Here is a 23895-nt window from a genome sequence, read left to right as displayed (position 1 = left end):
GTGGCCCATGGCCTCCTCTGCCCTAGCCTACCCCCACATCCTCCCCACTGCCTCCATTATGTATCTGCCTTCAAAAAAGGAGGCTGCACCATTGTTTTTTATTATTTGGTTGTGTCAGGTGCAGTAATCCTGGGCGAACATCTCAGGACCAGAAGTCAATATCAAGACTCTTAAATGATGCCTTCAGAATGCCTCCCTGGCACCTGGGGGGAGCACAATGACAGTGCACTCCAGATCCAAGCCCCAATTCCCCACAGAAGACCTGCCTTTGCAAGCAAATGTCAGGCATTCTGGCTACATGGCCAGTCCAACTCAGTTGCAACTGTCTCTGGATGCTTGGCATGCCAGCTTCGGTGAGCACCTAAGTGTCAGGTATTTTTAGCATATGAACTGAAGCTGCGAATGGCATTGCGAAAACACAGTAAAATAGCCCTTAGTAAAAAGCATTCCACACGCAGATCAGAAAACCCTCCATATACTATACCATGAAACAGGTTACTCGGGTAAATTAGGTGCAAATGTTTAAGTTTCTGACCAACCAGGAAACTGCACAAAAGAAAAATACAACCTGCTACCCAACTTCCTAACTCAGGTGATGGCTAACTTCATTTTTAGTTTTGTTTGTGTTGAGGCAAAACTTCAGCTTTCTGCATTGGCATTTGTTTTCAACTTTAAATGATGGGGGCACAGAAATGTCATCACCTTGATTTCCCAAGACAAATACAATCATGATCACTTAGATAAGTAGGGAATAGGGAAAGCTCCCCTTCATATTTTTTTGTAAACATGATTACCAAATGTAAACCCAGAGTTTGAGAATTCAAATTCCACCTTTGAATGTTGCAAAACTGATTTCATTGAAGTCTAATAATTTGCAGGCTGACATAAAAAAAAACACCCTATTCACTTACTACTGATCCATCCCTAACCTTATTTTCCCTCTTGAAAGGTCCATCAATTTGTGATCTCCAAGATTTAACCCCAGTTCAGCTGTGGTTAAGGAGGTAGCACATTTGATAGAGTCTCAAGGCTCTGGGTTCAAGTCCCACACCAGGGCTTGAGCACAAAATTCAAGGCTGACATTCCAACCCAATACTGAGGGAGTTCTGCACTGTCAAAAGGTGACATCTTGCAGATGTGACCCTATCTGTGCACCCCCCCGCCCCCCCAAAACCAGGTTGGCATAAATGATCACATGGTGCTATTTCAAAAAGGAGCAAGGATGTTATCCCTGCTGTCCTGACCAATATTTATCCCTCAATCAACATCGCATCTGATCATTATTGGATTGCTGTTTGTAGGAGTTTGCTGTGCACAAATTGGCTACCAGTTATTACGGTGGTGGCACTTCAAAAGCACTTCATTGGCTGTAAGGCACTTTTGAGACATCCAACAATTGTGAAGTGCTACTACAAATGCAAGTCTCTTTATTATACAACTTGTATTAATGCCACCAATCAAGGGCTTCCCATCCCATATTTCTTCCATCATAAAGGCAGTCCACTTCCATTTTTACATCACCCACCTTCATCCTATCTCAGCTGGTGTTCCTGAAGCCCTGATCCATTTTGCCACCTCAATTCTCAATTATTCATTGCAATGCTTTTCCAACTTTATCTTTTAACCCTCCATGAACTACTACTTATCCAAATCTCTGCTGCAGATATCTTGTCCCACATGAATTCCCACTTACTGCTGCCCTCACTGATCCACATTGACTTATTGTGACCCAGCACCTCAAGTTTAAAAGGGTTGCCCTCAAGTTTAAATTCCTCCATGGTATCTCGCGTTCTGATTCATATACACCTCTTTCTTTCTCTCTCTCTCTCTGCCCCCCCCCCCAAAAAAACTGTGTTCCTCCAGTTCTGGCCTCATGTTCACCAACTACCACCTCCAAACCCACCATTGGCAGCCATACTTCCTTTGCCCCATATTCTGGGATTTCCTGGCCTCCCTTAACATCCGAGCTATTGGTCATTTCAGATTTGGCTCAGACAGTTTTCCTTACACCTCTGAAGCACCCTGCAATATTTGTGCTTAAGGTGTTATATAAATGCAAGTTGTGACTGCTGGTCAAATAGAAGTCAGGCTGTAATTAAGCTTGTGATCAATTTTAAAATATATTTCATCACTCTGCTTCTGTTATCAAGTGATTATATCAGGGATTCTAAAGCAATCATTTCGGATCAAGGCAGCATTGACTAACAAGCAGGGATTCTGGCAGAACAGAACTGTCCCCGAAGCTCCATTACATTCTCACCCATGATTATTACCTCCAAGGCCCCAAAATCTTCAAAACAGAGTGGACAAAACATTAGCTTTGCTCAACAACTCTCTCCCCCCACCCCTCCTCCTGCTCAACAACTCTCCCTTCCCTCTCCACTCACTCTGGCGTAGCACCAATTTGAGCACTTAAGAAAAGGGGTCACAGTGAGAAAAAAGTTTGGGAAGCACTGGATTATATCATGGTTGACTACAAGGACAGATTTAACATTAATGTAAACTGTGCAATTTAGATTACCAATTAGGTTTTGACTGAACCAATCAGGTTCCATGTCTTCACAGTTCCAGTTTCATTTTATGAAAACTAACATTCAAACACAAAATGACATTTGGAACTGAAGTCTTTCATTCAAATGTGAATAGTATAAGATGCCAATACTTCATATTGACTGCAGAAAACCCAGGAAAACAAGTCAAGCTTCATGAAGAGTAAATGGCTTTCAATCTTTTCTGCAAAGTGGATCCCATGCAAATTAACACACTAATCCTTTGCTCAAATTTAGAAACCACAGAAAAATTACAGTGCAGAGGCCATTCAACCCATGTCTGTGCCAGCCAGAAAAAGATGAGAAAGAAACTAGCCGCTCATTTTAATCCCACTTTCCAGCACCTGGTCCATAGCCTTACAAGTTACAGCACTTCAGATGCAGATCCAAGTACCTTTTTTAAATGAGTTGAGCGATTCAGCCTCAACCACCAATTTAGGCAATGAATTCCAGATGCCCACCACACTCGGTAAAAATGTTCTCTAATCCTTTTACCAATCACCTTAAATCTATGCCCCCTGGTAACTGACCCCTCAGCTAGGAAAAACAAGTCTTTACTGTCCACCCTTTCTAGGCCCCTCAATTTTGTACACCTCAATTAGGTCATCCTTCAGCCTACTCTGTTGTAAGGAAAACAACCCCAGCCTATTGAATCTTTCCTCATAGCTGCAATTTTCAAGCCCTGGCAGCATTCTTGTAAATCTTCTCTGCACTCTCTCCAGAGCAATTATGTCCTTCCTATAATGTGGCGATCAGAACTGTACACAAAATTCCAGCGTTTTATACAGTTCCATCATTACATCCCACCTTTTGTATTCAATAACTCATCCAATAAAAGGAAAGCACTCCATATGCTTTCTTTACCACCTTATCCACCTGTCCTGCCACCTTCAGGGACCTGTGGACATGCACTCCAAGGTCTCATTTCCTCAACCCCTCAACATCCTCCCGTTTATTGAGTATTCCCTTGCTTTGTTTGCTCCCACCCCATCCCCACACCGAATGCATTACCTCACACTTTTCCAGATTGAATTCCATTTGCCACTTTTCTGCCCACTCAACCATTGATATCATTATGGAGACAACAGCTATCCTCTTCATTATTAACTATAGGGTCAATTTTTGAGCCATTTGCAAATTTTCCAATCACATCTCCCACAATTATGTCCAAATCATTAATATATACAACAAACAGCAAGGGCCCCAACACCAAGCCCTGTGGAATACCTCTGCAAACTGTTTTCTATTTGCAAAAACATCCATCAACCATTACCCATTGTTTCCTGTCACTGAGTCAATTTTGGATCCAACTTGCCAACTTACCTTGTATCCCATTTTTCTGACCAGTTTGCCATGTGGGGCCTTACTAAAATCCATGTAGACAACATCCACTGCACTACCCTCAATCCTCCTGGTTACTTCCTCAAAAAAATTCTCTTAAGTTAGCAAGACACGATCTTCTCCTATCAAAACCATGCTGACTGTCCCCGATTAACCCGTGCCTTTCCAAGTGATAGTTTATCCTGGCTCAGAATTGATTCCAATAATTTGTCCACCACTGAAGTCAGACTGGCCGGTCTATAATTTTCTGGCCTATCCTTTGCACACTTTTTAAAATAATGGTAGAACATTTTCAGATCTCCAATCCTCTGGTGCCTCACCTGTATCTAGTGAGGATTGGAAAATGATCCTCAGAGCATCCGCTATTTCCTCCCTGGCTTCCTTTAACAGCCTGGGATACAATCTAACTGGCCCTGGTGACTTATTCACCTTCAAGGATGTCAGTCATTCCAGTGCTTCCTCACTCACTATGCTTTTTATATCTAATGTTTCACACTCCTCTTCTAATTAGAATGTCTGCATCATCCCTCTCCTTAGTGAAGATGGAGACAAAAGTATTCATCAAGAACCCTGCTCACAGCTTCAGCATCAATGCACAAGTTACCATGTATATCTCTCATAGGCCCTATCCTTTCCTTAGTTATCCTCCTGCTCTTAATATACAGCTTAGGATTTTCTTTGATTTTACCTACCAATATTTTTTCAGATCCTCTTTGCTTTCCTAATTTCCATTTTTACTTCACCCCTGTACTTTCAATACTGTAGAAAGCCTAGAGTATAAGCCTTTTGTGACTGTCATAAGCTTTCTTTTTCTGCTTTATCTTGGCTGTATGATTCTGGATAACCAGGAGGCTCTAGATTTGGCAGTACCACCCTTTTTTTGTGGGGGACATGTCTACACTGTGCCTCTAGAACCTCATTTTTGAATGCCTCTAGAACCTCATTTTTGAATGCCTCCCATTGATTTGACATAGTTTTCCCTTCTAATAACTGCATCCAGTCCACTCCTACCAGCTTACCTCTGAGCTTCATAAAATTTGTATTCCCCCAATTTAGAGCTTTTACTCCTGGCTTATCTTTGTCCTTTTCCATAATGATGCTAAATCTCACTGTGTTATGGTCACTATCTCCAAAATGGTCCCCCACTGCTACTTCATCCACTTGCCCAGCTTCATTTCTAGAACCGCATCCCCTTTCATTGGGCTTTTCCATAATGATGCTAAATCTAACTGTGTGTGGTCACTATCTCCAAAATGGTCCCCCGCTGCTACTTCATCCACTTGCCCAGCTTCATTTCTAGAACCACATCCCCTTTCACTGGGCTTGTTAAATGCTGGCTGCAAAAGTTCCCCTGAATGCAGTTCAAGAATTTTGCGGCCACTGCCCTTCATGCTGTTCGTATCCCAATTAATATTAGGGTAGTCGAAGTCCCCAGCTATTGCTGCCCTACTGTTTTTGCACTCAAATCTGAATAGATAATTGCTCTTCTAACTCTCTTCCACTATTTAGGAGCCTTTGGTACACTCCTAGCAGTGTGGCTGCCTCTTTTTTATTTCTGAACTCAACCCCTATGGCCTCATTTGATGCCTCAATTAGTCTATCATCCCTCCTCACAGCTGTAATTGCTTCTTTAACCAATAATGCTACACCCCCACTTTTTTTATCCCCCTCCCTATCCTGTTTGAAAATTCTACATCCAGGGGATGTTGAGTTGCCATTTTTGCCCCTCAAGCCAAGTTTCCATTATAGCAACAATATTGTGCTGCCATGTGTCTGTCTGTGCCCTCAGCTCATCGGTTTCATTTGCTATACTCCTTGTATTTACATAGATACCTTTTAACACTGCTAAATTCCTGTGCTGTACACTTTTTAACCTGTGCTTCTTCTGTCTTTCAGAGTCACTCACTAATTCTTCATCTCCCATTACCTGCTCTGACTGTGCCCTCAGGATCCTTTCCCCCTTCCAATCTAGTTTAACACCCTGAAAAGTCTGCTTTCAGGACCTCATTTTCCTACCCAAGTCATTGGTACCAACGTGGACCACGACCTCTGGCTGATCATCCTCCCCAAGAAAAACATCCTGCAGCTGCTCCGTGACATCCTTGACCCTGGCACCAGGGAGGCAACATACCATCCAGTAGTCATGTCTACGGCCACAGAAACACCAGTCTGTTCCCCAAACTAACGAATCCCCCATCACTACAGCTCTTCCTTTCTTCTTCCTCCCCTCCAGTACAGCTGAGCCGCTCATGGTGCCACAAACTTGGCTCTGACTGCACTCGAGGAACCAACGCCCTCACCAGCTTCCAAAACAGAAAACCGATTTGAGTGTGACCCCCAGGGGACTCCCACATTACCTGCCTGGTTTTCTTGGACTGCCTGGTGGTCTCCCATTCCCTTTCTACCTCCAGGCTCCTAAGCTGCAGTGCGACCACCTCTTTGAATGTGCTATCCATGTAGCTCTCAGCCTCATAAATGCACTACAGTGACTCCAGCCACCACTCAAGCTCTGAAACCCAGAGCTCAAGGTTCTGCAGCTAGTGACACTTCCTACACATGTGATTGTCTAGGACATTGGGAGCGTCCACAACTTCCCACATATTATAGGACATGCATTCCTCACAACCAAGCTGTCCTGCCATGGCTTCAATTTACTTATATTAACTTTATATTACTTGGCCCTACTTAATAAACCTTACCAAAAGTACACTTCCTACTTTATTTTAAACCTTAGGAATAGAATAAATCTTAAACACTTACTATATACTCAACAAGCAAATTGCTTCTTTCCTGTGATGTCACAATTTGTTGTTTCATTCTCCTTTCGAACTCAGCGTGGGCCAGTTCCAAGCAGCTGACAGGTCCACTTCTGACTGCTCTTCCCGAAGGTGAGTGATGTAGGCCGCACACCCCGGGCTGTGTTTATTCTCTTCCCTGCTCCATGTATCTCCCACAGGTCTGCCTCCCCGACTACTCTTCCCTAAAAGCCAGCATTAGATACCCAAAGGAAAAATCTTCAGTATACAATACTATAAATAAATTAAATACATGGAGCTACTTACATTTATAACACCTTTAATGACCTCAGGGTATCCCAAATTACTTCAGTCTATGATGTAATTTGGGAGTGTGGTCGCTGCAGTTCGGTAGAGAAAAAACCAGCAGCCAATATGCTTACAGCAAGGTCACAGAATCTCACAGTGCAGAAGAGGCCCTTCGGCCCATTGAGTCTCCACTGGCACGTGAGAAACACCTGACCCACCTAAACCCATTTACCAGCACTTGGCCCATAGCCTTGAATGTTATGACGTGCCAAGAGCTCATCCAGGTACTTTTTAAAGGATGTGAGGCAACCCACCTCCACCACCCTCCCAGGCAGCGCATTCCAGACCATCACCACTTCTGGGTAAAAAAGTTTTTCCTCACATCCCCCCTAAACCTCCTGCCCCTCACCTTGAACTTGTGTCCCCTCATCACTGACTCTTCAACTAAGGGGAACAGCTGCTCCCTATCCACCCTGTCCATGCCCCTCAATCTTGTACACCTCAATCAGGTTGCCACTCAGTCTTCTCTATTCCAAAGAAAACAACCCAAGTCTATCCAGCCTCGCTTCACAACTTAAATGTTTCATCCCAGGCAACATCCTGGTGAATCTCCTCTGCAACCCCTCCAGTGCAATCACATCCTTCCTATAATGTGGCAGCCAGAACTGCACACAGTACTCCAGCTGTGGCATCACCAAGGTTCCATACAACTCCAACATGATCCCTACTTTTATAATCTATGCCTCGATTGATAAAGGCAAGTGTCCCGTATGCCTTTTTCACCACCCCACTAACATGTCCCTCCACCTTCAGAGATCAATGGACACACACGCCAAGGTCCCTTTGTTCCTCAGAACTTCCTAGTGTCATGCCGTTCATTGAATGCTTCCTTGTCAAATTACTCCTTCCAAAGTGTATCACCTCACACTTTTCAGGATTAAATTCCATCTGCCACTTATCTGCCCATTTGACCATCCTGTCCATATCTTCCTGTAGCCCAAGACACTCAACCTCACTTAACCACCCGGCCAAGCTTAGTGTCATCAGCAAACTTACTAATCCTACCCCCCACACAGTCATCTATGTCGCTTATATAAATGACGAATAGGGGACCCAGCACAGATCCCTGTGGTACGCCACTGGACACTGGCTTCCAGTCACTAAAGCATCCTTCTGTCATCACCCTCTGTCTCCTACAACTAAGCCAATTTTCAATCCACCTTATCAAATTACCCTGTATCCCATGTGCATTTGCCTTCTTTATAAGTCTCCCATGTGGGACCTTGTCAAAGGCTTTGCTGAAATCCATATAAACTACATAAACTGCACTACCCTCATCTACACACCTGATCACCTCCTCAAAAAATTCAATCAAATTTGTTAGGCATGACCTCCCTCTGACAAAGCCATGCTGACTATCCCTGATCAAACCTTCCCTCTCCAAGAGATAGATTCTCTCCTTCAGAATTTTCTCCAATAGTTTCCCTACCACTGACATGAGACTCACAAGTCTGTAGTTCCCTGGCTTATCTATACAACCCTTCTTAAATAGCAGAACCACATTAGTTGTTCTCCAGTCCTCTGGCACCTCCCCTGTGGCCAGAGAGGAATTAAAAATTTGGGTCAGAGCCCCTGCGATCTCCTCCTTTGCCTCCCTCAGCAGTCTGGGACACAAATCATCCATACCTGGAGATTTCTCCACTTTTAAGCCTGCCAACACCTCCAATAGCTTGTCACTCCCTGTATCAATTTGCTTAAGAACCTCGCAGTCTTATTTTACTAAAGTCCGCTCTCCCCCAATCCAAAACACATTTTTGCAACTTGTCTATTTCTTTGTCCATAAGAAACTTAAATTGTACCATGCCGTGGTCACTATCACTAAAATGCTCCCCACCACCACCTCACCCACTTGTCTGGCTTCATTCCCCAGAATTAGGTCCAGCACTGCGCCGTCCCTTGTTGGAACCTCTACATATTGACCTAAAAATTTCTCCTGTACACATTTCAAGAAATCCATTCCACCCAAGCCCTTAACACTATGTCTATCCCAATTAATATTGGGAAAGTTAAAATCACCTAATATAATTACCCTATTGTTATTGTTTTTACACACTTCCGCAAACTGTGCGCATATTTGCTCCTCAATTTCCCACTGACTATCTGGGGGTCTATACTAAACACCTAACAATGTGGCTGCCCCTTTTTTATTCCTAAGCTCTACCCACAAAGCTTCATTCGATGCCCCCTCCAAGACATCATCTCTCCTTACTGCAGTAACCGACTCCTTAACTAATAATGCAATGGCTCCTCCTCTTTTACCCCCTCCCCTATCACGCCTGAAGATTCTATATCCCGGAATGTTGAGCTGCCAATTCTGCCCTTCCATCAACCACGTCTCAGTGATGGCTACTATATCACAATTCCATGTGTCAATCCTCACGCTTAACTCATCCGTTTTACCTGTAATACTCCTGGCATTAAAGTAGAGGCCATCCACCCTTGCCTTACTCCCTTGAAACCTAATGCAGCTGTACTCCCTCTAACTTGATTGTTTTACATATTATGATGTATCCCTATTCTGCTAACATTCTGTGTCCCCTCCCCCTGCCGAATTAGTTTAAACTCCTCCCAACAGCACTAGCAAACCCGCCCACAAGGATATTAGTCCCACTCTGGTTCAGATGTAGACCGTCCCTCTTGTACAGGTCCCACCTTTCCCATAAACGGTCCTAGTGATCCAGGAATCTAAAACCCTCCCTCCTGTACCAATTCTTAAGCCATGTATTCATCTGCGTTATTCTCCTATTTCTGAGCTCGCTAGCATTTGGTACTGGGAGTAATCCAGAGATTACAACCTGAGAGGTCCTGCTTTTTAAGTCTACAGCCTAACTTCCTGAATTCTTGATGCAAAACCTCATCCCTCTTTCCACCTGTCATTGGTACCAACATGTACCATGACCTCTGCCTTATCACCCTCCCCCTTCAGGATGCCCTGCAGCCGTTCAGTGACATCCCAGACCCTGGCACCAGGGAGGCAACACACCATCCTGGAGCCACAAACCATTACTAGAAATGTGATGTTGGTTGAGAGATAAATAATGGAGAGGATTGTCTGAATAGCACCATAGGATTTTCCCCACATTCACCTGAAAGATAGTGGTCCTTGCATGAGGTCTCAGTCTAAATTAAGTGTTCACGTTCTGGTGTGGTGCTTGAACCAACCACCCAACTCAGATGAGAATAGTACCACTGACACCTAAATATATGGAGAGATCATGACATTGATGAGTGTTTATTCAGAACAGCATACTAAAGTTTGGTTAGAAATCAAGGCATTTAATTCAAGTGAATGCCAACTGAAAAGCTTATACACAATAATTTTAAAAATTTCATGTGCATTAATTAGGTCAATAAATTGAACAAGTTGAGCTTTCATCAACATAAATGTTAGCCAGTTGCCACTTGAGGCTTGTTGAGAATTCAGATGTAGCTAACTGCATGTCTGATTAATAAAATTAGTAGCAGGTGCCATCATTGGGAATGTAAAAAACAGTAAATGGTTCCTGGTACATGAATCGCAAAAAGTTTCTATGTAGGTACAGTGATTAGGGAGGCAAATGGAAAAATAGTAGAGAAGTTTTATTGCAGTTGTACAGGGTATTGGTGACCACATCTGGAGTACTGTGTACAGTTTGGTCTCCTTATTTGAAAAAAAGATATAATTACATTTGTTTTTGAGAAGGTTCACAACTCAATTCCTAAGATGAGGGGCTTATGTTATGAAGAGGTTGGGTCTATACTCATTGGAGTTTAGAAGAATGAAAGATGTTCTTATTGAAACATAAAAGATCCTGAGGTGACTCAATAGGGTGGATACCAGGAGGACACTTCCACTTGTGGGAGAGACTAGAACTAGGAGACAGGTTAAGAATAAGAGGTCTCCCTTTTAAGACAGATGAGGAGAATTTTCTCTCAGAGGGCCATTAGCATGTGGAATTGGTCTTCCCCAGAAAGCAGTGGGGGCTGAGTCATTGAATTTATTCAAGGCAGAATTAGATTTTTGATAGGCAAGGGAGTGAAGGGTTATGTGAGGGCAGATAGGAAAGTGGCATTGAGACCACAACCAGATCAGCCATGATCTTAGTGGATAGCAGACCAGGCTCAAAGGGCCAAATGGCCTACTCCATACGATCTTAATTTCTTTCTATTTCATTAGGGTTCCACTAGGAGCAGCTAAGGACCATCCATGCAAAAGTTTTAATTCCAGGTATTCTATCTGTCCTGTGGGAGACTCAGCAGCTTCTATTTATCAATTTTCCTTCCTTGTTGTTCTTACGTGCCAAACTTCAGTGGCACAAATGGATACAAGTTCAAATCATAACCTGCTCAGTTCCCAAACTGGGTCATATTGATCCAAATTGCCAATACAGTGCAGCCTTTTATTTCTATTGATCTAATTAATGTGCATTACTATTGTTAACAGGCAAAATGTGTGCAGTACTTCAAGCCAATTTTTTGACTTTGAATTATCCTCTCAGCTGGAGTGTTATCAGGCCAGATGGAGAGTAAAGCAGGGGCAAAGTTACAGAAATGGGGCAGGTGAAGGGAATAAGAACTTGCTCAAAATCACCCCATTAGTGAAAAAAAAATACAGGATCAATTTTTGTTAAAATTATAAATTTCCTGTTATTTAGTTCCCTGAGATTACACATAACATACAGTAATACTACTCTAAGCCTGCCATCATGATGTGTACAAGGTGGGACAGGGATAACCATCATTTTTTCTCCCTTTTGAGCAGGTGGCTCAAACATACATTTATAGTGCCCCATGACAATACAATCTCTCTGGGTATTACTTCTCACAGCATCCCTCCAGGCACACATTAAAAGAAATGACTGGAACATATGGGGAGAGATAAAAGGATTATGAGGTGTAGAATAACAGTCTACAAGGCAGGAGATTCGAAGGGGCATTCAGGAGAGAAATGTAGTAGTATAATAGGCTTGGAAGATGACTCAAGGGACTAGAGATTGGGAAATGGGAGCTTCAGGGAAGGCAGGAGTCAAAAAAAATGCTAATCAGGATTGTGGGCCCAGAGGAAGAGAGGCATACTACGGAATTGTGGAAGGAGAGGACTAAAAATCATAGACTGGTTATAGCAGGGGAAGCCATTCAACCCATCAGGTCCGTGTCAGCTCTCTGCAAGAGCAATTCAGCTAGTCCCACTCCCCCACCCCTTTCCTTGTAACACTGCTTTTTTTCCAAAAAAACAACACATGTTCAGGTTCTTATTCAATTTCCTTTTGACATTTCTGTATCTTGCCCCCACTCACCATACCAACCCCAAGAAGAACAGGGTGGGTGTGGGGCCTCACATCTCCTGCAGAGTTGTGAGTAGCAGCAATGTGACGAGCGAGAGCAATGTCAAGAGAGTGTAAAGGGGTGAGTGAAATTTTAAGTGTGGGTAAACAACCAAAGCTAGTTTCCACTGGAGGTCAAATGGGGTACAAAGCAACAGAGACTGAGGATCCTCACTGCACTCAAGGAACATCACAAATTCTGTAACATGGAGAAGTTGTAGGAGGACCAAATGTTGTCAGTAGCAGCGAGTGGTAGTACTGTGGAGTCAGTAGAAACAGTCATGTTTCTCCGAGTCCCACAGAAGGGAGAAGTAACATTTCTTTAGCAGCCTCTGGTGGTCCTTAAACCTAGTTGGAGCTTGCATGGCATATGCATGGCACATGGCCCATCTAGTTTTTGCAGAAAGGTCCCTAAAACAGACATAGGAACAATCTTTGCATGTTAAATTCAATCCAACATGGATTTCAGGTAGCAGCCAGTATGCCTGAAAACAGTGAAATCCAATATGATGGCAGCCACCAATCCATGTGGTAATGTACAGACCGCACACCCAAAAAATTGGTTCAGTGTACACCAATTTACACCTAAAAGGCAGCAGAATTAATACCAATTTCTAACTTTTGCTGAACACAGCCCATGCAAGCACTAGGATGTAGGATCAAGCCTGCCATGTAAATTGAGTTTGACACCCTGTTAGAAGAATGTCTCCATTCAGCTTCTCCTCCTAACTTCCATAGCAATGCAGGGTGCTTTTTAAAAAATATAAAACTTGCAGCAATTAACTGAACTGTTCTTAATGAAATAATTAAATTGTATACTGATATTAAACCATTGCCTGACTGATACCAATAAATGTACAGTGTTATCACACTTCAGGCATCTGAGTTGTGCCAACAATCCCTCCTGCTTTTTAAAATAAATCATAAGATTTTCTGAATTTATTGTTGTAACAATGTGACCAATCATCTGTGGTACAGGATATAAACAGGCACTGTTCTGTTATTGCAACATGCCAAGGTTGAATCAATGACATGCAAATTAAACAATCCTTTTCACATGTAGGCACTCTGCTATATTGTATCAGAAGATGGATTTTCATCCATAATTTATCAAGTGACAGGCTCACAATTTCAGTTGTGCAAAGAAAGGCAGCTGCTGAGTTGAAACACCAAGTCTTAGGTATTTCCCCAGTGGAATGAAAAATGGAGCACACCTCTTAGCAGCTGGCTTTAGAACAGTATTGGCAGAGTCTTGGGAACAGTCACCTGTCTGTACAGTTAGGGACTAGTGTATCGGACAAGAAACAAAATAAGCATTCATTTGAATAAACATAATATCAGTCTACCTGGGCAATTGCTGAACTGCTCACTGGATATATAATGAAAGCAAAAACAATAGTTTTAGTTTATCTGGCTGTTTAAGATGCTAAGTAGGATGGCACTGAATCAACTACTTTTTAAAAATCTTCTAATAAACGCAGTCTACTCCACATGCAGTACTGGATATGATTCTTAACTAAAACTTCTGCTCTTAACTGTTTAGTACCAATAGTCTATGTAGCACAAAAGTCTGTGGGAATTCCTGAAGAAACTAATTAGCAGATGACTGCTATCCAGTTGGCAATTTACTTGGATTCATGACAGCTTTAGGTCAGGTAGTTGAATTTTTAAAAAATTCAAAGATATCTGAACGCAATAGGTCACTGAGTTTCCAGTCAATCTCGAGCTGTTATCAACAAAGCTAAATCAACTATAAAGAGGCATCTCAAGGGTACTTGATTATCAAGTTCAAACATGTTATTTTACAGGTCACAGGAGAACACTGCTTCAGGCACTCTTCCTTCAAATAAACTAATTTGTTGGCCAAAGTCTAAAAGAAAAGTAACAACAATTCTATTACTTGGCTGTATTACAAATAGCGACTCAGAACAAAACCCTTTTGGAGAAAGGATGAATGATCTTGAAATGTACTGATAACATGCATCTGATCAACCTAACTTGGACTAACCGTAACAGTAGAGGACAAAAAGCACCAAATTAACCACCATAAAATGAGTCTCCAGAAGTTTCCCTCTTAGAGGATCAGATGTATGGACCAAACTGGAATATGAAGGTTGTTAAATAAAATTTTAATCCTTAATTTCATTCCAAATCAGATTTATATGTTAAATTAAAATAAAGAGATGATCAGAAATTCAACAGAACATGGAGATTTTATGCTGCTGGATCCGGAGGCAAATTACTTGTCTAAAGAATATCTACCCATCACCATTTAAGTTTTGTCAGATCGCCTTTAGGGTCAGGGAAACATAATGCAGAATTTATTTTCAGGACATAGAAATTGCTGGGGCATCAATCTACGATGGGATACAAATGCTCACCATCTAAAGTTAGAACTGCTTGAATATCCAAATTGTAATTTCTTGATTGGGTTTTCTGATTTGCTCATTTCAAGGGAGAGTGTTAAAACTCGGTTGCTGATTGGAGTTAACTCACTTAGTCAAAGTAAATAATCACTTATTAATCCATGCCATGAGCAGTGCTAAAGATATCGAATTGTCAACTCGGTCAGAAACAGAATTAAAAATCCATAGGCTCCCTTAAGTGGTTCCCATTTCTGATGGCTAACTTGTAACCCTTTGTGGATGTAAGCGTGCAGAACCAATCAAATTTTGAAATGATGCACCTTCAGCATTCACTTTCAATCTGAACAATTAAGGGATTTTTTTTGTAGGATTTACCCAAGCAAGAATTCAAAGTGCTAATTTGGTAGGAAAAGGGAAATGGCCTGAACAGTAGAAGTCTAATTTAGGAAAAATGTACGAGGAGTTTTTTAAAAAGCTCGCTGGAAAAATAAAATGAAGCCATCTCCCTACCGAATGGTAATATTAGCTATCTGACCTAAATTATTAAGAAGCTTCATAATAACTAGAATTTTCTAGCTATCTAAGAAATACCCATTTGGCAAGTGAACAGATTTTCATCGGTGCTGAATTTTCTAACAGCAGGCCAATAGGATTGTTGATTATAGCATCCAATCACAGATCAGACACTAAATAGAGGCAATTCTTTACAGGTAAAGAACAAAACAATAAAACAAATAAATGAACAAAACATTCAGACTAATCTCCTAGTTCCCAGTGAGTTACATGCAAATCAACAGTTCGCTGAAACATCTTTTAATAAATGGAAAATATTAAACATCACAGAGTGGCCCAATTATATTCACTGTTACTTTTAAAAACAATCTTACATTAACTTACACTCTGGAACTTGTGTAAAGTTATCCAAGTATTATCCCTGCTTCTAACATGTTTTCATCAGGAACGAAACTTTTATTTCAAAATTTGAAAGATTTTTGAAAAACAGCCCTATATAATGTTCTACCTTAATAAAAATCTGTGGAGATTTTGGTTCCTTGGTAGGGAATAAAAGGTTTCCAGCCAAGAAAATGTTTTTCCAGTTATGCTAGACAGTATTAACCTGATTGGTCTGCAAATGCTTCAATGCTAGAGATTTCCACAAATTTAAGCCCTAATTACCCAATTGTTACTTAGAAATAGTCTGGAAAAAATTTTTTTAGAACTTATGCTTACTTTGTCATCAAATGATGTTAAGATAATCAGAAGTTTTAGAAACTTTCAATGTACAAGAAGCAACTGAAACACATGCACAATGTCAGTTACAATGCATCAATCTATGTGAAAGTACAGTGCAACAGGAAGCATGACTTACTGGTATTGACATTTATTTTAAAAACATCATTCATACTTTTACAAAGCACATTACTAGCTGCTGCTCGGCAAAGTAGAAAACTTAAGAGATGAATCGAACAACAAAAAGGACTCCTGACAGTGTCCACCATTGTAATTCATGTAATTCACAAAGCACAGTAGAAGGTGACAGTTTACTCACTCAGCTGGACACTTGATCTCTATAGTTATAGTGCAGGAACATCCTTAGCCTTCAGTCACCATTAGTGTGGCATTTATGAGATGTAAATCCCTGTAATTTAGTCAGTGCTCATACAATTGAGTAAAAAATGTTTCTCCCCCTCTCCACCCCACGAACTGGAATACAGTTTGTAAAATTCTCATCTGCAATATTATTTATTCTAAAAATATTTGATGCCGATTGTTTAAGAGAAACAGACTTCAAGAGTAATCTTAGATTCTCTTTCATTAATGAAAAACTGAAATATCAATAAAGCACTGTTAGCCAGTGTAAAGTTGTCTGGCGCAACTAGGGCAACATCCTAAATATAAGCAAAGTTCAGACTGTTTATGATCAACACACAAAAGCCTGGAAATACAGCCTTAAGCTAGCTACTTGCAATTGTGAAAGTGAATTTAAATGAAGTTGTAGTACCATGAGTATTGTTGAAACATTGTATGAAACAGATAATAAACGTGTGCCCGAATGTGCAGATCATCACAGGAAGGGCATAAGGAAACGAGGGATAGAAGATTACCAATTAAAGCATATTTATATTAAATATTAAACTGACTTGATTTTTCAGATCAGCACTTTAGAACAATCTCCTAAATTAATAAAATGTACCATACATATGTAATTCACTGCCGCTTTTATTTTCGTACTCAAAATCAACGTTTAAGTAGGTCAATGAGTGCAAGCTAATAGATTTTAGCTACAAACTTTACTTCTCATTATATTGTACTATCCAGGTAAATAGCTTTAATCAGCTCAGGGAACCCGCTAGAGTACATCTAAATGGCTATTTAAAAAATTGGGTTTCAGTGGCTTGGTGGTGTAATATTTCAGCATTCCTATTTGAAGCACGGATTCAGTTATTTATCCCATTGGTTCTTAATCGGGATCAATCTATTCTAGTTCATATTTCAACAAAGAGGCTGCACAGTAGGAACGTAACAAAAGACTATTGCCAAACCAACAGAAACAAAATTTAGATCTTTTCGCTTACTATATCTAGAGATGCAGGTGAAAGATTTGCGGTGCCTTGCGTGTATGGATTGTGGTGTGCTTACCACGGTCAACGGTAAGTGTAGTCTGCTCCTAACACACTTCCCAAACAAGGTCGTTGTACATATACATACTCCCTAGTTCCGTACCTGTTCTGCCAGCCCTGGATCAGATTGGTGTATTTGCTGAGCAAACCCTCCACAACCTTGCCAGCTTCCGGATGGTGATGGTGTTGCTGCTGCTCCTCTCGGACTATCCGCACTGACTCCGCGGGTGTTGCTGCTGCTGAAGTCGGGCTGCTGCAGTTGCTCTTCGCCCTCTCCTGGGTGTTTGTTTTCACCGCCAGCGATCCCCGCTCCCCCGGAGAAACCGAGTTCTTTCTCCCTCCTCCTCCACTCCCACCACCGCCACCACCAGCAGCAGCAGCGCCGCCCGGAGCCGCTTTCTCGGTGTTAAACATCTACCGCGGCAAGGGCGGGCTGTCGTTTTCTTTTTTTTGGAGGGAGGGGGGAATTACAAACAACAGCAACACACAAAAAAAAGTGTTACCGAAGCCAGACGGAGTTTGCACCGCGGTGGCGGCGATGTGCAGCCAGCGCGCGACAGTCGGGACAGCGGGGGGCGGGGGCAAGCCGCGCGCTCTCTATGGAACGTTCCGAATAACGAACGCCCTGCGCTCGAGCCGTCTCAGCGTCAGACTCCGTCTGAAGATACAAGGCGACCCAGAGCGGGACGCTCACTGATGCCACCCTTAGTGAGTTAACCGATGGGGCGGTTCTCCTCCCGGGAGCTGCTCCTTCCTCCTCAACCTTCCCACCTTTTCTGTCAGGTCGTCAGTGCCCGGTCCCTCCTTTGTAAAACCTGACTTCCCGGTGCAAGTGACGCGGTGTCCCAACTCGGTGGCTCTTTACGAGTGCAGGAGACGCCTCGCCCTCTTGCCTTGCCTGGCACCTTCCCTTCTCTTCCCTTCCCTTCCCGGCCGGTCGGTCAGTCAGTCAGTCAGTTAGAGCGCTGGCTCCCAATCTCTCGTACATACTCGATCCGAGCAGGCAACGGCTCTCTTCTCCTGCCCCTGTCACATAGCCCGGAAGCGTCCTTTGGCCTTACTTTCTTCGTGATTCTCCCCCTTAGTCCACTACAGCCCTGCCACTTCACAATTTGGTCCGGAACTCCCAAAGACACTAACTCTCTCTCCCCTCACGGTGAGCTTTTATTTTCCTTCCCTCAGCTGTGACTGGAGCTCGCACACGAATTGCGTAACGTGAGAGCGTGCGTGCTCACGTACACGCGCGAGCCGCACAGACCCCACTAAAATTGCCTTTGCAGAATTACCAGCTGCACGTATTACTGAAATACTTGATCTATTTAAACCACAGGTAGTGAACTATTTTTCGCCCACCTCGGCATTGCTAATGCATCCATAAATGAGTCATTTAAAAGCTTCAACATGTTCTGAAGGAAATAGATTGTTCTTCCATTAAAATTAGTTTCATTTAACAAATCCAAAACACCATTTTTTTCAATCCAGGGAATTTCGAATCACTATTGTGACAACTAGAGCAAATCTTGGGGATTTATGATAATTCCTGAAGTTTAAACATTTCCAAATGTGCGGTTGAACTGAGTCCCGCGCAGGAGCGGGCCAATCGGCCCATCGACCCTGCTTTCCCATTCAATAGGGTCATGGTAGAACTTGCACAACAACTTCACTTTCCCACTCTATCCTCACTTTCTTGCTTCTCTTAGTGCCCATGATCTAAGGATCTCAGTCTTGAATATACTTAGCAACCGAGCATCCATAACCTTCTAGGGTAGAGAATTCCAAAGGTTCAAAGCCCTCCAGTGAAGAAATTTCTCCTCAACTCAGTTCTAAATGTCTGACCCCTTATCCAGAGACAATGAACTTTAGTTTTAGTCTCTCCAACCAGGAGAGACAGCCTCTCAGCATCTATCCCATCAAGCCCTCTAAGAATTTTATACGTTTCAATGGCCAGGATTTTTCGCTGAGTGGGCGGACGCACGCACCACCTGCTCGAGTGTAAAATGACGTGCGATATTTCAGACGGCGAGCACACACAGGAGTTAGCAGTGCCCCCGCCGACAATTAAAAGACCCATTAGGGCCATTAACAATCCAATTGATTTAAATTTTTCGCTGCCTGTCCAGGGATGAGGTTTCAATACATCATTAAAAAATTTTTTAAAATTTATCCTAATTTCTAACATGTCCCTGCTCATGTGACAGAGTCACATGAGGGGATATGTTTGTTAAGATTTTAAAAGTCGTTATTTTTTATTTTCAAAACTGTTCATCTCCCTGAGGCAGCTTTGTGCCTCAGGGAGCTATTCCAGCATGCGCCCACGTGCATGCGCGAAGTTGCACGCTCACCCTCCTCCCCCACTACACAGGCAGTGCTGAGCGCTGCAGCACATGTTTCACGCTGGGCGGGCTTTAATTGGCTCAACAGCATGAAATCGTGGTCCGGCCCCGATCGCGGGTAGTGGTTAGCTTCCCAACCACCTGCGCCTGCCACCGCCGAGCCCACCCGACAAGGGCAAAATTGTGCCTAATGAGATCATCTCTAATTCTTCAAAATTCCAGAGATTATGGGCCTATTCTACTCAATCTCACCCCTATCCCAGGAATCAATCTAGCTCTGAAGAAGTCATATGGACTCAGAACTTTAATTCTGTTTCTCTCTCCACAGGTGCTGCCAGGCCTGCTGAGTTTTTCCAGCATTTTCTGTTTTTATATCGATCAATTCTAATTTTCTAATTCATTCACGGGATGTGGCTTCGCTGGCTGGGCCAGCCTTTATTGCCCATCCCTAGTTGCCCTTGAGAAGGTGGTGGTGAGCTGTAGTCCATGTAGCGTAGGTACACCCACAGTGCTGTTAAGAAGGAAGTTCCAGAACTTTGACCCAGCAACAGTGAAGGAACGACGATATATTTCCAAGTCAGGATGATGTGTTGCTTGGAGGGGAACTTCCAGGTGGTGGCGTTCCCATCTATCTGCTGTCCTTGTCCTTCTAGGTGGTAGTGGTCATGGGTTTGGAAGGTGCTGTCTAAAGAGTCTTGGTGAATTCCTGCAGTGCATCTTGTAGATGGTTCACGCTGCTGCTACTGTGCTTTGGTGTTGGAGAGGGTGAATGTTTGTGGATGTGGTGCCAATCAAGAGGACTGCTTTGTCCTGGACAGTGTCGAGCTTCTTGAGCGCTGTGGGAGCTGCACTCATCCAGGCAAGTGGGGAGTATACCATCACACTCCTGACTTGTGCCTTGTAGATGGTGGACAGGCTTTGGGGAGTCAAGAGCTGAGTTACTCGTCGCACAATTCCTAGCCTCTGACCTGCTCTTGTAACCACAGTATTTATATGGCTAGCCCAGTTCAGTTTCTGGTCAATGGTAATTCCCCAGGATGTTCATAGTGAGGGATTCATTGGTGATAATGCCATTGAAAATCAAGGGGCAACAGTTGGATTCTCTCTTGTTGGAAATGGTCATTGCCTGACACTTGTCTGGCGTGAATGTTACTTGCCACTTGTCAGCCCAAGCCTGGATATTGTCCAGGTCTTGCTACATTTGGACATGGACTGCTTCAGTATCTGAGCAGTCCCGAATAGTACTGAACATTGTGCAATCATCAGCGAACATCCCCACTTCTGACCTCATGATGGAAGGAAGGTCATTGATGAAGCAGCTGAAGATGGTTGGGCCTAGGACACCATCCTGAAGAACCCCTGCAGTGATGTCCTGGAACTGAGATGGCTGACCTCCAACAACCACAACCATCTTCCTTTGTGCAAGGTATGACTCCAACCAGTAGAGAGCTTTCCCCCAATTCCCATTGACTCGAGCTTTGCTAGGGCTCCTTGATGCCACACTCGGTCAAATGCTGCCTTGATGCCAAGGGCAGTCACTCTCACCTCACCATGGGAGTTCAGCTCTTTTGTCCATGTTTGATCCAAGGCTGTAATGAGGTCAGGAGCTGAGTGGCCCTGGTGGAACCCAAACTGGGCATCAGTCAGCAGGTTATTGCTAAGCAAGTGTCGCTTGATTGCACTGTTGATGATTACTTTATTGATGATCGAAAGTAGACTGATGGGGCAGTAATTGGCCGGGTTGGATTTGTCCTGGTTTTTGTGTACAGGACATACCTGGGCAATTTTCCACATAGCCGGGTAGATGCCAGTGTTATAGCTGTACTGGAACAGCTTGGCTAGGGGCGCAGCAAGTTCTGAAGCACAAGTCTTCAGCGCTATTGCCGGAATATTATCAGGCCCATAGTCTTTGCAGTGCCCTATGCCTTCAGCCGTTTCTTGATATCACATGGAGTGAATTGAATTGGCTGAAGACTGGAATTTGTGATGCTGGAGACCTCCAGAGGAGGCCGAAATGGATCATCCACTTGGCACTTCTGGCTGAAGATTATAGCAAATGCTTCAGCCTTATCTTTTGCATTGCTATGCTGGGCTCCTCCATCATTGAGGATGGGGATATTTGTGGAGCCTCCTCCTCCAATGAGTTGTTTAATTGTCCACCACCATTCATGACTGGATGTGGCAGGACTGCAGAGCTTAGATCTGATCCGTTAGTTGTGAGATCACTTAGTTCTGTCTCTCACTTGCTGCTAATGCTGTTTGGCACACAAGTAGTCCTGTGTTATAGCTTCACCAGGTTAACACCTCGTTTTTAGGTATGCCTGCTGCTGCTCCTGGCATGCCCTCCTGCACTCTTCATTGAACCAGGATTGATCCCCTGACTTGATGGTAATGGTAGAGTAAGGGATATGCCAGGTCATGAGGTTACAGATTGTGTTCGAGTACAATTCTACTGCTGCTGATGGCCCACAGCACCTCATGGATGCCCAATCTTGAATTGTTAGATCTGTTCGAAATCTATCCCATTTAGCACATTGGTAGTGCCACACAACTCAATGGAGGGTATCCTCAGTGTAAAGGCAGGACATCGTCTCGACAGTGACTGTGCAGTGGTCACCCCTATCGATACTGTCATGGACAGATGCATCGATGGCAGGCAAGTTGGTGAGGATGAGGTCAAGTATGTTTTTCCCTCACCACCTGCCGCAGACCCAGTCTAGCAGCTATGTAATTTAGGACTCGGCCAGCTCAGTTAGTAGTGGTGCTACTGAGCCACTCTTGGTGATGGACATTGAAGCCCTCACCCAGAGTACATTCTGCGTCCTTGCCACCCTCAGTTTTTCCTTCAAGTGATGGAGGATTACATGGTAATCAGCAGATTTCCTTGCCCATGTTTGACATACTGTCCTGGAGTCGATGTTGAGGACTCCCAGGGCAACTCTCTTCCGGCTGTATACCACTTTGCTGCCACCTCTGCTGGGTCTGTCCTGCAGGGGGCACATCCAGGGATGGTGATGGCGGAGTCTGAGACATTAAGGTATTAAGGCTGTAAGGTATGATTCCGTGAGGATGACTATGTCAGGCTGTTGCTTGACTAGTCTGTGAGACAGCTCTCCCAATTTTGGCACTAGCCCCCAGATGTTAATAAGGAGGACTTTGCAGGGTCAACAGAACTGCAATTGTCATTGTCGTTGGCATTTCTGGTGCTTAGGTCAATGCCAGCTGGTCTAGCGGTTTCATTCCCTTTTTGAGGCTTTGTAGCGGTATGTTACAACTAAGTGGCTTGCTAGGCCATTTAAGAGTCAACCACATTGCTGTGGGTCTGGAGTCACCAGGTAAGGATGACAGATTTCCTTCCCTAAAGGGCATTAGTGAGCCAGATGGGTTTTTACAACAATCATTTCATGCTCACCATTAGACTTTTAGTTCCATATTTTTATTGAATTCAAATTCCACCATCTGCCACGGCAGGATTCAAACCCGGATTCCCAGAGCATTACCCTGGGTCTTCTGGATTACCAGTCCAGCGACAATACCATTACGCCATCACCTCCACCCTTTTGAGGAAGAGAATTCGAAAGGCACAACCCTCCGAGAGAAAAAAATTTCTCCTCATCCCTGTCTTAAATGAACGACCTCTTATTTTTAAACAGTGACCCCTAATTCTAGATTCTCCCACAAGAGGAAACATCCTCTCCACAACCACCCTGTCAAGACCCCTCAGGATCTTAGAGGTTTTGATCAAGTCGTCTCTTACTCTTCTAAACTCCTGTCCAACTTTTCCTCATAAGACAACCCACCCTTCCTGGCATTAGTCTAGTAAACTTTCTCTGAACTGCTTCTAACACATTTAGATCTTTACAGCTGAGGTCTCACCAAATCCCAATATAATTGCAGCAATACTCTTATATTCCAACCCTTTGCAATAAAAGCCAAGGTACAATTTGCCTCCTTAATTCTTTGCTGTACCTGTTGTTTCGTGTTGTCACTGAGCTTTGGTGAGGTTTTACTATTACCATGTCTTCTTGTCTTACCATTCCTTGATGAGGCTTTTCTTATTCTATTACAGACTTGAGATAGTCAATATAGTTTTCCTTGAAACAATTTATTAAGAACTATTTACAAAGACCTCAGGGTAAACACATGGTTTTCAGTGCACAGACTATTCTACATCTAGCTCTCTTGGACCCTCCTGGTCATCTGGCTCATGATGTCACACTTACATCACTAGTATCATCATAATCTCATGAACATAACCATTAACCCATGGCTCTACAT

The 23895-nt window shown here is 43.2% G+C and overlaps 1 protein-coding gene across 1 annotated transcript in view; it reads right to left on the bottom strand.

Moving 5' to 3' along the window:
• LOC144679067 (oxysterol-binding protein-related protein 10-like) overlaps window positions 1-18472 on the bottom strand; it is a 266323-nt gene extending 247851 nt beyond the window's left edge. Inside the window, exon 1 of the mRNA XM_078539340.1 lies at window positions 17388-18472. Coding sequence (XP_078395466.1) covers window positions 17388-17698 — 311 coding nt within the window. The 5' untranslated portion in view covers window positions 17699-18472. The remainder of the gene's footprint in view (window positions 1-17387) is intronic.
• Between the last annotated feature and the right edge of the window lie 5423 nt (window positions 18473-23895).

Source organism: Cetorhinus maximus, chromosome 3, assembly GCF_964194155.1.
Source record: "Cetorhinus maximus chromosome 3, sCetMax3.hap1.1, whole genome shotgun sequence".
In the NCBI taxonomy this organism is placed as follows: domain Eukaryota; kingdom Metazoa; phylum Chordata; class Chondrichthyes; order Lamniformes; family Cetorhinidae; genus Cetorhinus; species Cetorhinus maximus.
Note: the sequence above shows the minus strand (reverse complement) of the source record. Positions and strands in the feature narration are given on the sequence as shown.